At 43.8% G+C, this 18,595-nt stretch overlaps 1 protein-coding gene across 1 annotated transcript in view; it reads left to right on the top strand.

Moving 5' to 3' along the window:
* The window catches only part of LOC139383610 (tetratricopeptide repeat protein 7B-like), a 120,416-nt gene that overhangs the window by 54,880 nt on the left and 46,941 nt on the right, over nt 1-18,595 (top strand). The window contains 3 exon segments of the mRNA XM_071128166.1: nt 5,678-5,794; nt 10,296-10,393; nt 17,963-18,008. Coding sequence (XP_070984267.1) covers nt 5,678-5,794; nt 10,296-10,393; nt 17,963-18,008 — 261 coding nt within the window.

Raw genomic sequence — 18,595 nt, 5'->3', positions numbered from 1 at the left:
CCAGAGACATGTTGGACAAAACCCACTGAGTCGATGATGGCTCCGAAAGCCTTTTGGAGTGGGTCTGTGGACTTTTCCATGTGAATATTAAAGTCACCAAAGATTAGAATATTATCTGCTATGACTACAAGGTCCGATAGGAATTCAGGGAACTCAGTGAGGAACGCTGTATATGGCCCAGGAGGCCTGTAAACAGTAGCTATAAAACGTGATTGAGTGGGCTGCATAGATTTCATGACTAGAAGCTCAAAAGACGAAAACGTCATTTTTTTTTGTTGTAAATTTGCTATCGTAAATGTTAGCAACACCTTCGCCTTTGCGGGATGCACGGGGTATATAGTCACTAGTGTAGCCAGGAGGTGAGGCCTCATTTAACACAGTAAATTCATCAGGCTTAAGCCATGTTTCAGTCAGGCCAATCACATCAAGATTATGATCAGTGATTAGTTCATTGACTATAATTGCCTTTGAAGTAAGGGATCTAACATTAAGTAGCCCTATTTTGAGATGTTAGGTATCATGATCTCTTTCAATAATGACAGGAATGGAGGTGGTCTTTATCCTAGTGAGATTGCTAAGGCAAACACCGCCATGTTTAGTTTTGCCCAACCTAGGTCGAGGCACAGACACGGTCTCAATGGTGATAGCTGAGCTGACTACACTGACTGTGCTAGTGGCAGACTCCACTATGCTGGCAGGCTGGCTAACAGCCTGCTGCCTGGCCTGCACCCTATTTCATTGCGGAGCTAGAGGAGTTAGAGCCCTGTCTATGTTGGTAGATAAGATGAGAGCACCCCTCCAGCTAGGATGGAGTCCGTCACTCCTCAGCAGGTCAGGCTTGGTCCTGTTTGTGGGTGAGTCCCAGAAAGAGGGCCAATTATCTACAAATTCTATCTTTTGGGAGGGGCAGAAAACAGTTTTCAACCAGCGATTGAGTTGTGAGACTCTGCTGTAGAGCTCATCACTCCCCCTAACTGGGAGGGGGCCAGAGACAATTACTCGATGCCGACACATCTTTCTAGCTGATTTACACGCAGAAGCTATGTTGCGCTTGGTGATCTCCGACTGTTTCATCCTAACATCGTTGGTGCCGACGTGGATAACAATATCTCTATACTCTCTACACTCGCCAGTTTTAGCTTTAGCCAGCACCATCTTCAGATTAGCCTTAACGTCAGTAGCCCTGCCCCCTGGTAAACAGTGTATGATCGCTGGATGATTCGTTTTAAGTCTAATACTGCGGGTAATGGAGTCGCCAATGACTAGAGTTTTCAATTTGTCAGAGCTAATGGTGGGAAGCTTCGGCGTCTCAGACCCCGTAACGGGAGGAGTAGAGACCAGAGAAGACTCAGCCTCTGACTCAGACCTGCTGATTAATGGGGAAAACCGGTTTCTGTCGGCTGAATGAGCGACACCGGTTGAGCGTTCCTACAGCATTTCCTTCCAGAAACCGTGAGAAAGTTGTCCGGCTGCGGGGACTGTGTCAGGGGATTTATACTACTATCTGTACTTACTGGTGGCACAGACGCTGTTTCATCCTTTCCTACACTGAAATGACCCTTGCCTAACGATTGCCTCTGAAGCTGGGCTTGTAGCACTGCTATCCTCGCCGTAAGGCGAGTACATCGACTACAATTAGAAGGCATCATGTTAATGTTACTACTTAGCTTCGGCTGTTGGAGGTCCTGACGAATCGTGTCCAGATAAAGCGTCCGGAGTGAAAAAGTTCAGGAAAAAAAACAAAAATATAAACGGTAATTAAAAAGTAAAAAACGTAAAGTTGTCAGGTAGCAAAACAGGTTGGCAACAAAACTCACAGCAACTCGAAAACAAGTCTGCAAGTTGTGTTGCTTGTAGGCCCTCTTCCTCCCCATCTCCTCTCCTCCCCATCTCCTCTCCCCCCAATCCCCATCTACTCTCCTCATCCCCATCTCCTTTTCCCCTCCCCTCCCCATCTCCTCTCCCCCTCTCAATCTCCTCTCCTCCTCCCCATCTACTCTCCTCATCCCCATCTCCTCATCCCCATCTCCTTTTCCCCCTCCCCATCTCCTCTCCTCCTCCCCATCTACTCTCCTCATCTCCTCTCCTCCTCCCTATCTCCTCTTCTCAATCTCCTCCTCCCTATCTCCTCTTCTCAATCTCCTCCTCCCCATCTCCTCTCCTCCTCTCCGCTGACACCTCTGTCTCCCTCTCACACCTCTGTCTCTGTGTAATCCTGAGATACTTTAAAAAAAAATCCCTGCTCTGTTTGTTTACAGTGTTTTGAATTTCTCAATTTATAATAGATTTAGCCTGCTGTACCCTCAGGGCACCACAGTGTTGGCTGCTGTACCCTCAGGGCACCACAGTGTTGGCTGCTGTACCCTCAGGGCACCATAGTGTTGGCTGCTGTACCCTCAGGGCACCACAGTGTTGGCTGCTGTACCCTCAGGGCACCACAGTGTTGGCTGCTGTACCCTCAGGGCACCACAGTGTTGGCTGCTGTACCCTCAGGGCACCACAGTGTTGGCTGCTGTACCCTCAGAACACCACAGTGTTGGCTGCTGTGCCGCTCTCTCTGCCTTAGCCACTTACACAACATGAAAAATAACACGTTTTTTTTTCACAAGCTTGATTGAGCTTCAGCTTTCCCTGTGGGAGAGTGGTGTGTGTGTGTGTGTGTGTGTGTGTGTGTGTGTGTGTGTGTGTGTGTGTGTGTGTGTGTGTGTGTGTGTGTGTGTGTGTGTGTGTGTGTGCGCGCGCGCATGCCTGTGTGTGTGCACTTGTAAAAACATGAGGCTGAGGGTGCATGCTGTGAATATGTGTGTAAAAAGAGTGTACTGTTGTTATTTGTGTGATAACATTGCAGAGAAGATTCAAGGCATGTGGTTTGTTGCACATTCATACACATAGTACATCCATAACACACACACAGTAGCTGGTACTGTATATTGGGATGAGGAAGAGATGAAAGGTGATGGTAATGTGATGTTTGAATGGGCACTACTTATGCTGAACAAAAATATAAACGCAACATGTAAAGTGTTGGTCTCATTTTCCATATGCACAAAAATGTTATTTCTCAAATGTTGTGCATACATTTGTTTACAGTGGCTTGCGAAAGTATTCAACCCCTTGGCATTTTTCCTATTTTGTTGCCTTACAACCTGGAATTAAATAGATTTGGGGGGGGGGGGGGGTTGTAACATTAGATTTACACAACATGCTTGCCACTTTGAAGATGGTAAATATTTTTTATTGTGAAACAAACAAGGAATAAGACAAAAAAGCAGAAAATGTGAGCTTGCATAACTATTCACCCCCCTAAAAATCAATACTTTGTAGAGCCATCTTTCTCAGCAATTACAGCTGCAAGTCTCTTGGGATATGTCTCTATAAGCTTGTCACATCTAGCCACTGGGATGTTTGCCCATTCTTCAAGGCAAAACTGCTCCAGCTCCTTCAAATTGGGTGGGTTCTGCTTGTGTAAAGCAATCTTTAAGTCATAACACAGGTTCTCAATTGGATTAAGGTCTGGGCTTTGACTAGGCCATTCCAAGACATTTAAATGTTTCCCCTTAAACCACTCTATTGTTGCATTAGCAGTATGCTAATGGGTCAGATCTTATTTAGGGGCTTCATAGCAAAGGGGGTGAATACATATGCACGCAGCAGTTTAGCGTTTAAAAAAAATATATATATTTTTTTTTAAACAAGTATTTTTTTTTCTTCATTTCACTTCACCACTTTGAACTAGTTTGTGTAGTTCCATTACATGAAATCCAAATAAAAATCCATTTAAATTACAGGTTGTAATGCAACAAAATAGGAAAAATGCCAATCGGGATGAATACTTTTGCAAGGCACTGTACATCCCTGTTAGAAAGCATTTCTCCTTTGCCAATCCATCTGACAGGTGTGGCATATCAAGTGCTGAGAGGATTATTTATGCCTGTAATAAAACCCTTTTGTGGGGAAAAACTAATTCTTATTGGCTAGGCTTGGCTCCCAAGTGGATGGGCCTATGCCATTCAAAGTCCACCCTGGTTACGCCCTGCCCAGTCGTGATAACCATAGATTAGGGCCTAATGAATTTATTTCAATTGAACTGTAACTCATTAAAATCACTGAAATGGTTGCATGTGTATTTTTGTTCAGTATAGATTAATAGATTGTCATTTATTCCACTAGGCTGCGCTGGGAGGAACACAATAGGCTGGGAGGGAGGAGAGCAGAAGGGTGGATGAGAGGGTTCTATGAATGAAAACTTTATTCTCCCATTAGCTTTTCTCTATCTCTCTGCTCTATCTCTCTCTCTGCTGTGTCTCTCTTTCCTTCTCTATCTCTCTCTCTGCTCAGATTGGCGTTCATCTAGGCTTTTGGATATAGGGGGCGCTCTTTTAATTTTTGGATAAAAATACGTTCCCGTTTTAAACAAGATATTTTGTCACGAAAAGATGCTCGACTATGCATTAATTGACAGCTTTGGAAAGAAAACACTCTGACGTTTCCAAATCTGCAAAGATATTGTCTGTGAGTGCCACAGAACTGATGCTACTGGCGAAACCAATATGAAATTTTAAACAGGAAGTGCCCCAGATTTTGAAGGCGCTGTGTTTCAATGAGTCCTTATATGGCTGTGAATGGGTCACGAATGAGCTTAGACTTTCTGTTGTTTCCCCATAGTGTCGACATCATTGTGACATATTTGTAGGCATATCATTGGAAGATTGACCATTTTACACTACATATACCAGGTGGTCGCTTGGTGTCCTCCGTCGCAATTATTGCGTAATCTCCAGCTGCGTGTTTTTTTTCTGTTTGCTTCCGAGGAGAAACCCAACTGCCACAAATTATTTATCATCGAATAGATATGTGAAAACACCTTGAGGATTGATTCTAAACAACGTTTGCCATGTTTCTGTCGATATTATGGAGTTAATTTGGAAAAAAAGTTTGGCGTTGTAATGACTGAATTTTCGGGTTTTTTTCTTAGCCAAACGTGATGAACAAAACGGAGCGATTTCTTCTACACAAATAATCTTTTTGGAAAAAATGAACATTTGCTATCTAACTGAGAGTCTCCTCATTGAAAACATCCGAAGTTCTTCAAAGGTAAATTATTTTATTTGAATGCTTTTCTTGTTTTTGTAAAAATGTTGCCTGCTGAATGCTAGGCTTAATGCTATGCTAGCTATCAATACTCTTACACAAATGCTTGTGTAGCTATGGTTGAAAAGCATATTTTGAAAATCTGAGATGACAGTGTTGTTAACAAAAGGCTAAGCTTGTGTTTGAATATATTTATTTCATTTCATTTGCGATTTTCATGAATAGGAAAAGTTGCGTTATGGTAATGAGCTTGAGGCTATGATTACGCTCCCGGATACGGGAGTGCTCGATGCAAGAAGTTTTAAACACTTCTATTCTCTGAGTGGAGAGTTCTTGGTGAATGCACCCCCCACTCCCAGGCATCCTAGAGATTCTAGTACTCCTCATTGAATATGTAGTGTGAGTTTGTAGCAGGGGGAGGATGCTTTCCTCTGTCTGCAACCTCACACTGTTGTCTTCTGTGTTAATGTGTTGTGTCTTCTGTGTTAATGTGTTGTGTCTTCTGTGTTAATGTGTTGTGTCTTTTGTTTTAATGTAATGTGTTCCTGTGTTTTAAACTGTGCGTTTCCCATGTGTTTGCCTGCAGTCTGTTATTCACCAAGGTGAAGCTGGAGACATTGTGTCAAGGACCTGAGGAGGCTCTGCTCACCTGCAAACACATGCTACAGATCCGGAAGTCCTGTTACAACCTCACCAACCCCAGGTACAGTATAGTAGTACCCATTACACTGGTAAAATGTTCTGTCCACTAAATAGAACTGAAATGTGTAAGATGATAGCAGTCAAATATGTTGGACACTATACCATTGCAAACTGCAGTATTTTAAGCCTCCTTCAGGAATGTTATGCCTCACACACTCAAAATGTAGTCTTTTGGAATGTTAGACAAGAAGGAGTGAGGGAGTCTGGGGCCAAATGTCCATGATCTCAATCTCCTGTGTGAACATTAAGCTCCAACTTTAGCCTCATCTCCTACAAAAGGCTGGTATTAACTATGACGAGAGAGAGCAGCACTGCTTCCCTGATTATATCCATGGCTTTTTAATATGCTTTAAAGAATCCACTGAAGCTATACTGTACATAAAGATTCACAGGCCTGAGATCAGAGGACTGTATAGTCATGGCCAAAAGTTTTGAGAATGACATAAATATGAATTTTCACAAAGTCCGCTGCCTCAGTTTGTATGATGGCAAATTGCATATACTCCAGAATGTCATGAAGAGTGATCAGATGAATTACAATTAATTGCAAAGTCCCTCTTTGCCATGCAAATGAACTGAATCCCCCAAAAACATTTCCACTGCATCCACAAAAGGACCAGCTGACATCATGTCAGTGATTCTCTCGTTAACATAGGTGTGAGTGTTGACGAGGACAATGCTGGAGATCACTCTGTCATGCTGATTGAGTTCAAATAACAGACTGGAAGCTTCAAAAGGAGGGTGGTGCTTGGAATCATTGTTCTTCCTCTGTCAACCATGGTTACCTGCAAGGTAACACGTGCCGTCATCATTGCTTTGCACAAAAAGGCTTCACTGGCAAGGATATTGCTGCCAGTAAGATTGTAACAAAATCAACCATTTATCGGATCATCAAGAACTTCAAGGAGAGCGGTTCAATTGTTGTGAAGAAGGCTTCAGGGTGCCCAAGAAAGTCCAGCAAGCGCCAGGACCGTCTCCTGAAGTTGATTCAGCTGCGGGATCGGGGCACCACCAGTACAGAGCTTGCTCAGGAATGGCAGCAGGCAGGTGTGAGTGCATCTGCATGCACAGTGAGGCGAAGACTTTTGGAGGATGACCTGGTGTCAAGAAGGGCAGCAAAGAAGCCACTTATCTCCAGGAAAAACATGAGGGACAGACTGATATTCTGCAAAAGGTACAGGGATTGGACTGCTGAGGACTGGGGTGAAGTCATTTTCTGTGATTAATCCCCTTTCCGATTGTTTGAGGCATCCGGAAAAAAGCTTGTCCGGAGAAGACAAGGTGAGCGCTACCATTAGTCCTGTGTCATGCCAACAGTAAAGCCTCCTGAGACCATTCATGTGTGGGGTTGCTTCTCAGCCAAGGGAGTGGGCTCACTTACAATTTTGCCTAAGAACACAGCCATGAATAAAGAATGGTACCAACACATCCTCCGAGAGCAACTTCTCCCAACCATCCAGGAACAGTTTGGTGACGAACAAAGCCTTTTCCAGCATGATGGACACCTTGCCATAAGGCAAAAGTGATAACTAAGTGGCTAGGGGAACAAAACATCAATATTTTGGGTCCATGGCCAGGAAACTCCTCAGACCTTAATCCCATTGAGAACTTGTGGTCAATCCTCAAGAGGCGGGTGGACAAACAAAACCCACAAATTCTGACAAACTCCAAGCATTGATTAATCAAAAATGGGCTGCCATCAGTCAGCATGTGGCCCAGAAGTTAATTGACAGAAGGGTCAACACTGCAAATATTGACTCTTTGCATCAACTTCATGTAATTGTCAATATAATCCTTTGACACTTATGAAGTGCTTGTAATCATACTTCAGTATTCCATAGTAACATCTGACAAAAATATCTAAAGACACAGAAGCAGCTAACTTTGTGAAAATTAATATTTGTGCCATTCTCAAAACTTTTGGCCACGACTGTAAATAACTTTGTGATTACTGTTGATGTAAAAAGGTCTTTATAAATACACTTGCATTGATTGATTGATTGATTGTGCTATATGACATAAGTATTACATGAGTATTACATAACTCAAATCACTTCCTTACTGTTGCTGAATCCCATCTAGACATAACCCTGGTTCCTCCAGTGGCTCCCTCAATGCATCCCAAATGGCACCCTATTCCCCTATTTAATGCACTACACACCCCTATGGGCTCCTGTCATACAAAATGGATAGAGTGCCATTTGGAACGCAGCCTGTCTGCAGCTAATAGCAACAATGCTGCGGAGAGAGAGTCAGAGTGGGGACAGATCAGTCCCTCACATCATGTCAGCCTCTTGTTAAACTGGAGAATGTTATTCCACTGAGACCAACAGCCACAGCACCAACACACACACGCACAGCATGAGACTAGACCGGGTCCAGGGCTACTGTAGCCTTATTCCTATACTGCATAATCTGTCTGCAATGAATACAGGATGCAGGAGCAGCTCATTATAGAACGTGAGATAGCATTTACTTCAGACAAAACCTACAGGAGGGGGAATATTCCAGTAGATGAAGCATTGGCGTGTTAAAGTTGGTCCGGAGCTCTGTTTTATGGCGGTTTGTGTGTCTCGTGTTTTGAGCGATACTGCCTCAGCGTGCGTAGCACCTTCCCGTCTGGGCAGTTCAAATATACCGGCCAGATCAAACAACAGAAAAGAACTGAACTCTATAATCTTGTTTCTCTCATGGCTCTGATTTCCTGGATATGACTGATTTGAGGAGAAAGACGCGATAGGTCCTGACAGGAACCAATAATCCACACAGTGCACCAGACCAATGCATCATAATGTTTCATTGTCACATTGACATTTGACTAGGGGATCTCTCCATCTCTGTGACTATCAATCTACACACAATTACCCATGTTGACAGAGCGAAAACACATTTTAGACATTTTTGCAAATGTATAAAAAAACAAAAAACAGAAATACCTTATTTACATAAGTATTCAGACCCTTTGCTATGACACTCGAAATTGAGCTCAGGTGCATCCTGTTTCCATTGATTATCCTTGAGATGTTTCTGCAACTTGATTGGTCATGGTAAATGATTGGAAATGGTAAATGGTGAATTAAATTGATTGGACATGATTTGGAAAGGCACACACCTGTCTATATAAGGTCCCACATTTGATAGTGCATGTCAGAGCAAAAACCAAGCCATGAGGTCGAAGGAATTGTCCGTAGAGCTCCGAGACAGGATTGTGTCGAGGCACAGATCTGGGGAAGGGTACCAAAACATTTCTGCAGCGTTGAAGTTTCCCAAGATCACAGTAGCCTCCATCATTCTTAATTTGAAGAAGACCAAGACTCTTCCTAGATCTGGCCGCCCCGAAAAACTGAGCAATCGTTGGAGAAGGGCCTTAGTCAGGGAGGTGACTAAGAACCTGATGGTCACTCTGACAGAGCTTCAGAGTTCCTCTGTGGAGATGGGAGAACCTTCCAAGAAGGACCACTAATCAGGCCTTTATGGTAGAGTAGTCAGACGGAAGCCAGATCTCAGTAAAAGGCACATGACAGCCCGCTTAGAGTTTGCCATAAGACACCGAAAGGACTCTGACTCCGAGAAACAAAATTCTCAGGTCTGATGAAACTAAGATTGAACTCTTTGGCCTGTATACCAAGCGTCCCGTCTGGAGGAAACCTGTCACCATCCCTACGGGGAAGCATGGTGGCGGCAGCATCATACTGTGGGAATGGTTTGTTTTCAGCAGCAGGGACTGGGAGACTAGTCAGGATCGAGGCAAAGATGAACGAAGCAAAGTACAGAGAGCTCCAGAGCACTCAGACTGGGGCAAAGGTTCACCTTCCAACAGGACAACGACCCTAAGCACACAGCCAAGACAACTCAGGAGTGGCTTCAGGACAAGTCTCTGAATGTCCTTGAGTGAACCAGCATCTCTGGAGAGACCTGAAAATAACTGTGTAGCGACACTCCCCATCCAACCTGACAGAGCTTGGGAGGATCTGCAGAGACGATTTGGAGAAACTCGTCAAATACAGGTGTGCCAGGCTTGTAGCGTCAAACCCAAGAAGACTCAATGCTGTAATCACTGACAAAGGTCCTTCAACAAAGTGTTGAGTAAAGGGTCTGAATACTAATGTAAATGTGATGAATGTAATTTCTAAAAAACAGTTTTTGAATTATGGGGTATTATGTGTAGATCGATGAGGGGAGGGGGAAACTATTTAATCCATTTCAGAATAAGGCTGTAACGTAACAAAATGTGGAAACAGTCAAGGGGTCTGAATACTTTCCGAATGCACTGTGTGTTTTGTGTGGTGGTGTGCCTAACCCACCTCCTAAGCTTGGAGCACTGCTCTCGGTTTCATCACCCATACCATGCAGTAAGCGTGGCTCTACCTTAGACACAAAAACACAGTTTTTAGTCTGAGCAGCTGTCATTCTAAGAGGATAGATGGGCAGAGAGGGGTTTTTAGGAAGCTTAGCTATCTAGTTGGTGTTTAACATCAATTCTGTCTGTCTGTGTGTCCTAGTGATTCGGGTCGACGCAGCAGCCTGTTGGACAGAGCCATAGCAGACAGATGGACACTAAATGCCATGACGCTGCCTGACTTCAGTGACCCAGAGACAGGTAGGTGTCACCTCACTACCAGTACCTCACAAGCATAGCTTTGTACCAGTACCTTACAATGATATACATGCAGGTAAGTCTTAAAGCAAAACACTATCTTATCCCAGGCCATTTACCATGGTGGCTATCCTAGAAAAAGGGACATACATACAGGTTGAATTATAAAGCCTCAGTACCATGTCCAAGCCCCTATAGTCACAGTGTGTCCTGTCCTGTCTCATGACTACTGTATCTTCAGCTACACCTGTATCTCTCTCAACACAGCATCATACCGGTCTTTCTCTGTCACGATGGCTACAGGGTTCATGGCCAAACTGGAGTAATGAGGAAACTAGTCGTTGCTGTTAAGGGCTGAATCTCGAACCAACCACTCTGCCACTTAGCGATCAAAGCTAGCGAAGTCATTGATTGGCGATTCAGCCAAAGAATAACATTCTAGGCATACATACATACATACATATACTGAACAAAAATATAGACCCAACATGCAACAATTTCAATGGTTTTACTGAGTTACAGATCATACATGGAAATCAGCCAACTGAAATAAATTAAATTAGTCCCTAATCTATGGATTTCTCATGACTGGGCAGGGGCGCAGCCATGGGTGTGTGGTTCTTTGGGTGGTTGGTCTGGATGTGGAGGTCTTGGGCTGGTGTGGTTACACGTGGTCTGCGGTTGTGATGCTGGTTGGATGTACTGCCAAATTATGGTAGAGAAATGAACATAAAATTCCCTGGCAACCACTCTAGTGGACATTCCTGCAGTCAGCATGCAATTGCACACTCTCTCAAAACTTGAGATGTCTGTGGCATTGTATTATGTGACAAAACTGCACATTTTAGAGTGGCCTTTTATTGTCCCCAGCACAAGGTGCACCTGATGCGGTTTAATCAGCTTCTTGTAATGCCACACTTGTCAAGTGGATGGATTATCTTGACAAGGAGAAATGCTCACTAACAGGGATGTTAAGACATTTGTGCACAACATTTTAGAGTAATAAGCTTAAGAATGGCAAGAGTGTGCAAAGCTGTCATCAAGGCAAACGGTGGCTACTTTGAAGAATCTCAAATATCAATATATTTTGATTTTTTTAACACTTTTTTGGTTAATGCATGATTCCATGTGTGTTATTTCATATTTTTGATGTCTTCACTATTATTCTACAATGTTGAAAATAGTAAAAAGAAAGAAAAACTCTTTCATGAGTAGGTGTGTCCAAACCTTTGACTGGTACTGTATTTCCCTTCCGTTCCTGTCAGCAGTGCTAAGACCCACCCTGTATCCTGTCAAAGTATGAGCTTTCGTTTTAGACTTTCATTTTGTCATAATGAAGGTATTTTTTTACTGCAGTGTTCAATGTCCAACAGTTTTTCTTTCCTATCATAATAAAGGCTTTTATATCTGTGTTACCCCATACAGTATTATATTATGTCACTGATCAACTGAAAGGTTTCTCTAAGTCAGCTTTGCCATTTTTCTCTTCTTTCAGTGAGACGTTGCTAAGGGAACGACTACAGTTCTGTGTTTTCTATAGATCTGTGTCATCGCTTACTTTTCTGTTGTTTCTAGTCTCTAGCATTGGCTCCTTCTCGCTCTCAGGGTCTTCGCTCTCTTTCACACCGGCCCCTCCCTCCTCCACTCCTCCACATCCCAAGGCCGACCTCCCTCTGCATCCTCCGAAGCAGGCTGGCGGCTATCATGCTTTCTGTGACCACAGCCTTCAACGACAGTCCAACAATAGTAATGCACCTCTGCACCGCCCACCACCATGTGCGGCCAATGGCATGGTTTGGTGTGCGTGACTCACAGCCCAATCACAGCAATGCTTGCTGAGTGTGCATTTTTAACTCACTGGGATTGTGTCCAAAATGGCACCATATTCCCTATATAGTGCACTCCAATTGACCCTGGCATAGTGCACTATATAGGTGATAGGGTGCCATTTGGGACGTAACCTGGGTCTGTGCTCCACTGCTTATTAGATCAACCCGTAGATACACAGTAGCTGTTGTGTTGTAGTGGTCTAGGCTATGGTGTGTGTTGTATGTACACTGAGTGTACAAAACATTAGGAACACCTTCCTAATATTGAGTTGCACCCCCTTTGGCCCTCAGAAAGGCCTCAATTCATCAGGGCAGAGACTCTACAAGGTGTTGAAAGCGTTCTACAGGGATGCTAGCCCGTGTTGACTCCAATGCTTCCCACAGTTGTTATGTTAGCTGGATTTATTTTTGGTAGTGGATCATTCTTGATACACACAGGAAACTTTTGAATGGGAAAAACCCAGCAGCGTTGCAGCTCTTGACTCACTCAAACCGGTGTGCCTGGCACCTACTACCATACCTTGTTCAAAGGCACTTAAATATTTTGTCTTGCCCACCCTCTGACTGGCACACACACACAATCCACATCTTACTGATTTTAAGTGGATTTAAAAGGTGCCATCAATAAAGGATCACCTGTATTCACCTGGTCAGTCTATGTCATGGAAAGAGCAGGTGTTCCTAATGTATTGTACACTCAGTGTATAGTTCCTTAACAGTGATGAAAACCATGCTGGAAAGGACAAGGTGAAAACAATACCCACGCAGCACAGTATTATTCAGGTCGGCCTAACAGAATGATTCAGGTCGGCCTAACAGAATGATTCAGGTCGGCCTAACAGAATGATTCAGGTCGGCCTAACAGTATGATTCAGGTCAGCCTAACAGTATGAATCAGGTTGGCCTATCAGTATGAGTCAGGCCAGAGTGTCCTGTCCTGCAAGCCTAACAGGATTCTGTCAGCCTGTCACCATCCCATTGAAAGGGTGACGTTAAGTCCCTATTCTGCCTGATTGGCCGTCCTGTCCGGTTTAGACAATGAGTCAGCAGCCACTGAGGATATGAGAAGGAAAAAGAGAACAATGGAAACAAAGAGAGGTGAACTCAGGGCACCGTATCGATCTATCTGACCAACTGGGTCTTAAGACAGATGGGTTCTTTTCTATAATCGTATCCGTCACTGAGGACAAAAGAATATAACGACAACGTCAGACAAATAAGATGTCAGTTCAGTTGGCATGGAGGTTGTTTGGGGTAAACAGAGGTAGTACAGTATACAACATGTGAGGAATTTCCAGTCAGGCACTTGTACTACAGGTTTGTCTACAGGTTGAACCCACCCACGTTTGCTCAAGCATGCTCCCTCTCCACACACACGCCACTCTACTACCTATTCTCTCCTTTATCTACCTCTCTTTGTCCCCTGGCTTTCTCTTTCTAGTAATTCATTTGTCCTTTGGTGTTCCACAATCTCTCCCCCCTCTGCCTTCTGTTGTACCATTTTATGGTTTACTGCTAGATAAAGGGTTAGATTGGGGCACTTCAAATAACCATTGTGTATTTACACATGCACTAGAGGCCCAAGGTTTTTGTGTTTGCCATAATAATGTGCTTGATCTTTAAATAAGGAAAAGCTTGCAGCTTCAACCTTTGTCAAGGATGGCAATATGGCAACCACAGAAACCTGCAGTGGTGAGGCACAGTTTAGGATGGATTGGATTTGCGCAATGATAGTGTATTTATGTGGATCAAATTTCCTAATTTCATTAGCAGTTAGTAACAATAGCATAAATAACATGAATAAAAGTGTTCAGTGTTCCCTGAAGTTAAAAATGACCTTTAAAATGTTTGACTCCAAAGTCTGCTATAGTTTTGTTGTTGAGTGAAAATGATTTTTAAGTTTTCCTGGCTGTATCTCTTTAATTACTCCTCTTTAATTTATTTTCTCTTTTCAGAAATCCTCCTTCTTTCTTTGTTTGTTTTTGGTTTGTTATTTTAAAGGCAGCCCTCCAGATGTTAACTCATCAGTATCATGGTTTTTACTCCATGGTTTTCAGTTTGTAAGTAGCTCTTTTCTCCCTCCGCTCCCTTTCTCTTTGCCCACTAAGACGCTGGACTTCTGGCCTTGGCCTGATCTCTCCTCCACAGTCAGAATCTGTGCAGATCTAAATAATATCCCAGTGCCCCAGGGCAGTGATTGGGGACACTGCCCTGTGTAAGGTGCCGTCTTTCGGATGGGACGTTAAAAGGGTGTCCTGACTCTCTGAGGTCATTATAGAGCCCATGGCACTTATCGTAAGAGTAGGGGTGTTAACCCCAGTGTCCTGGCTAAATTCCCAATCTGGCTGTCAAACCATCACGGTCACCTAATCATCCCCAGTTTACAATTGGCTCATTCATCCCCCTCCTCTCCCCTGTTACTATTCCCCAGGTCGTTGCTGTAAATGAGAACGTGTTCTCAGTCAACTTACCTGGTAAAATAACAGATAAATAAAATAAAGAATATATCCATCTGCCACCACCACCAACCACCTGCCTGTCTCTCTGTCTGTCTGTGCTCCTAAAGTCAGTCAGTCACTTACCATGTGTGGACTGTACTGGAGGCTGTCCTGTTCGCTACTCGCTAGTTCACCTTTTGCTCCGTTTTGTTTTTTGTTTTATTTTTTTTCCTCAGACCCTTTGTGCTACACCTCAACAATTAGCTCACTGAGCTCCCTGACTCGCTGGGCCAGCTATGGAGTAGGCAGCTCCATAATTAAAGAGTCAGTATCGTTTCCCCCGGCTGGATGCTCTATTCTGTTCACCAGATACGCAGCCTTATCGTAGACGCTCCCTCCACCTGACCATACAATGCAGCGCTAATTAGTCAGACCAGTCCCAGTCGGGCCAGCTGTTTTTTTTTTCTTGTTTTTTTTCTCATTTTCTTTTTCTCATTTTCAGATGGAGCCTGTCAGTCAAAAGGACTATGTTGTCCATGACAGCTGACGCCTGGCTGTTATATTGTGGAGACCAGTCAGTTTTGCTGCTGGGTATCTTGGCTTTCACAGATTATTAACAGTTTTCCTTTGAGCTTCTCTGAAAGCAAACACACATTGGCCACTTTCTTTTCATGCGGCCAGCCCGGTGTTCTCTGACATGCTCTTGGACTTCACTAGAAACAAAACAAAAAGAGTGGATGAGCACTGCCTCTTGTAGTGGAGGAGGTACATAAAGATGTCTGAATTTAGATATGATGGAATTGTTTTACCACAATCCATGGAGTTTTTAAATTATGGCGCACGACATGGTTGAATGCGCCAATAAATTAACACAGTCTATTTTTTTATTTGATCAAATTACCTGCGTCTTGGAGCTTCAATTGGGATCATGTGCTAATGACGATTTAAAAAAAAAGAGCAACAGAGCAATGTACTATACAGCAAACTTGGTATACAAGTGCATGGAGGTCGCCATCTTTATGCATCTTCCCCATTCCTGCTGCCGCTCTGTGCTCTCAAGCCCCGGTGAAATGAATACCGTTTCTTAAGAACGTGAAGATTCTTTCTGTGCTGCTGTGAACTGAAGCCCCACCCTCCACATCGCTCTCCATCAATGCCTTGCACTTTGTACCCTGCATGAAGGCCCTTTTAGCTAACATTTTAGGCCGCTGTGTGTGTGTGTGTGCGTGAGAGAGTTTGTGCTATTTTTTTCCTAACTGCATGGATCACAATTTTCACTCATCCAGTTAAAGAGTATACCAGTTTAATCCAGGCTTAGTTGGACTCATTCACCTGAAGTGTGTGCCATTTATCGATATAACTGGATAACAGTATCTACAGCCTGCTTGGTGATACAGCCGTCTGTCTTGATGGTACAGCTCCTGGTGCTCTTTCTCTATCTATTCAGGGACCTTTTAAAACATCAATCCCGCCACTCATCCGGGTGTTCCTTCCTTCTGTGATAAACCTTCCTCAACCATATCATTTTGTTGTGGTCATAGAAATAGAATGGCTAGAACAGAGAAATCTCTTTAGGCCACGACATTACACTCAGTATGGTTGATGCTGTCTGCATCCCAAATGGCAGCCTATTCCCTATATGGGTCAGTACTTTTGAACAGAGCAGAGTGTCTCCAGTCTGTAGCTGTGCTAAATGTGGGAGCTGGAGCTGAGGCGGGTTACTGCTGCTGTTTGGGAGGGAAGAGGGTCGATCTCAGGGGTCCCAAATGGCTTCCTATTGTCTATATAGTGCACACTATATAGACAATAGGAAGCAATTTGGGACGCAGGCAGGGTTGGTTTTTAGAAGCACACTGTGTGCCTTGCCCATCGCTTCAGTCAATAACCAGGGAGCCAGAGAGAAAGCAAAGAGTTCTATTTCTGATAGCCTGCCTGCCTGTAATCCTGTGTGCAGTGGTGTGGGTGTTCAGAGAGATAGATTGAAGGAGGAGAATGTGTAGAGGTAGGAGAGAGAGTGCGTAGAGTAGCTACTGTGTTTGTAAAAATTGTTCTAACATCTAGATTAGATTATATTTTTCTGGTTTAGATTGTGTTCATTACTAGTGTGTTGAGGTAATAAGAGGAACCTTTACAGTGTTCAGATGATGTTCAGCATCGATGGCTGGTGTGTTTCAGTGATGTAGAGCATGTGTAGAGTATAACACCAGTCTATAGTGTAACGTAAAGGGGATTCCAGGATCAGTGTTTAGTTTTATGGGCAGCCAGTCAGTTAGTAAAGGTGAGTGAAGTGTGTTGAGGAGAGTAGGTTGTTAAAGGGTCTATAGCTTAATAGAATCACTCACGCAGAAAGTTTGTGTGCACGCCCCAGCCTGCCTCTGATGCAGGCCTGTTATGTTTTAACGGGACGCGTCCATGCGAGCGAGCGTGTGTTTGAAGTGGCCTTGTGTGCCTCACCAGAGGCTGTCCCCTCTTCCCATTTCACTAAATCCTCTTAGCACCATTTCAGTTTAAACTTAAGTCAAATCTCTACTCTCAACTTACAAGACTTAATAAAAAACATCTCTCTATAGCCACGGGGTATATACTCCCCACCCTAAATTCATCTCAGGCATTTTCTTTGCCCTACACCTTTCACCAAATCTTCTTGACAGGATTTGAAGATAGGAAGCATTTGGCCTTTAATCTAAAGCTATTTGAGGCCTATAATGAAAGCCCTCTTGCTTTTTAGAGTGGGGGAAAGTAGTTTCCACTCCAAATAGTATCTCCAACGAACCAACTCCAGTCTCAAATGTAAAGCAGTTAGCCTACTTTCTACAGCTACAGCCAGGTTATTGTACATGGATATGTGAATCAGTGATTTGCATGAATAATAGGTTTTTAGCAAGGACAGTTAATAGGTACTGACTTAGTGTAGCTGACTAAGTATAGCCTATATAATATGAAGCATTTTGTCAAGGCATGAGGCCAACTGTGTGTGAAATTTTGTGCAGCTTATGTCCTTAAAGTGGAGAAACATTAGCCTGCAGTTGCATCCTTTACCATGAGGTGGTGCTGCCTTGCTGACCCCCTCTCCTCCCATGTCCTTCTCCCTCTCTCTCTCTCTCTCTCTCTCTCTCTCTCTCTCTCTCTCTCTCTCTCTCTCTCTCTCTCTCTCTCTCTCTCTCTCTCTCTCTCTCTCTCTCTCTCTCTCTCTCTCTCTCTCTCTCTCTCTCTCTCTCTCTCTCTCTCTCTCTCTCTCTCTCTCTCTGTGTGTCTCGCTGTCTCTCTGTCTCTCTCTCTCTCTCTCTCTTTGTATCTGTTTGCAGGCTCAGTCCACACCACATCCATGGCGGCTACTAACACACAGCTATGGTAGTACACTACACCACTATAACACACAGCTATGGTAGTACACTACACCACTAACACACAGCTATGGTAGTACACTACACCACTATAACACACATCTATGGTAGTACACTACACCACTATAACACACAGTTATGGTTGTACACTACACCACTATAACACACAGCTATGGTTGTACACTACACCACTATAACACGCAGCTATGGTAGTATACTACACCACTATAACACACAGCTATGGTAGTACACTACACCACTATAACACACAGCTATGGTAGTACACTACACCACTATAACACACATGTGTGTGTGTGTGTGTGTGTGTGTGTGTGTGTGTGTGTGTGTGTGTGTGTGTGTGTGTGTGTGTGTGTGTGGGGCACTTGTGTTCATGCATGTGTGTGTGTGTTGTCAGTGATTGACAGGGTGTGTGGGAGTGGTAAACCATGAATTCAGGGGAGGTGGGGTTGTGGGGGGAGGAGGGTGGTGGACTACTAGAAGAGCAGCTTAATGGAATCAAAATATGTTCCTGGGAAGTGATCTGACTGTGGACCATTATCATAACCCAGGCATAGGTGGGAAGGAATCTACATA

The sequence above is a fragment of the Oncorhynchus clarkii genome, chromosome 25 (assembly GCF_045791955.1).
Source record: "Oncorhynchus clarkii lewisi isolate Uvic-CL-2024 chromosome 25, UVic_Ocla_1.0, whole genome shotgun sequence".
Taxonomy (NCBI): Eukaryota; Metazoa; Chordata; class Actinopteri; order Salmoniformes; family Salmonidae; genus Oncorhynchus; species Oncorhynchus clarkii.
The sequence above is the reverse complement of the archived record's forward strand: the minus strand, read 5'-3'. Positions and strand labels throughout refer to the sequence as shown.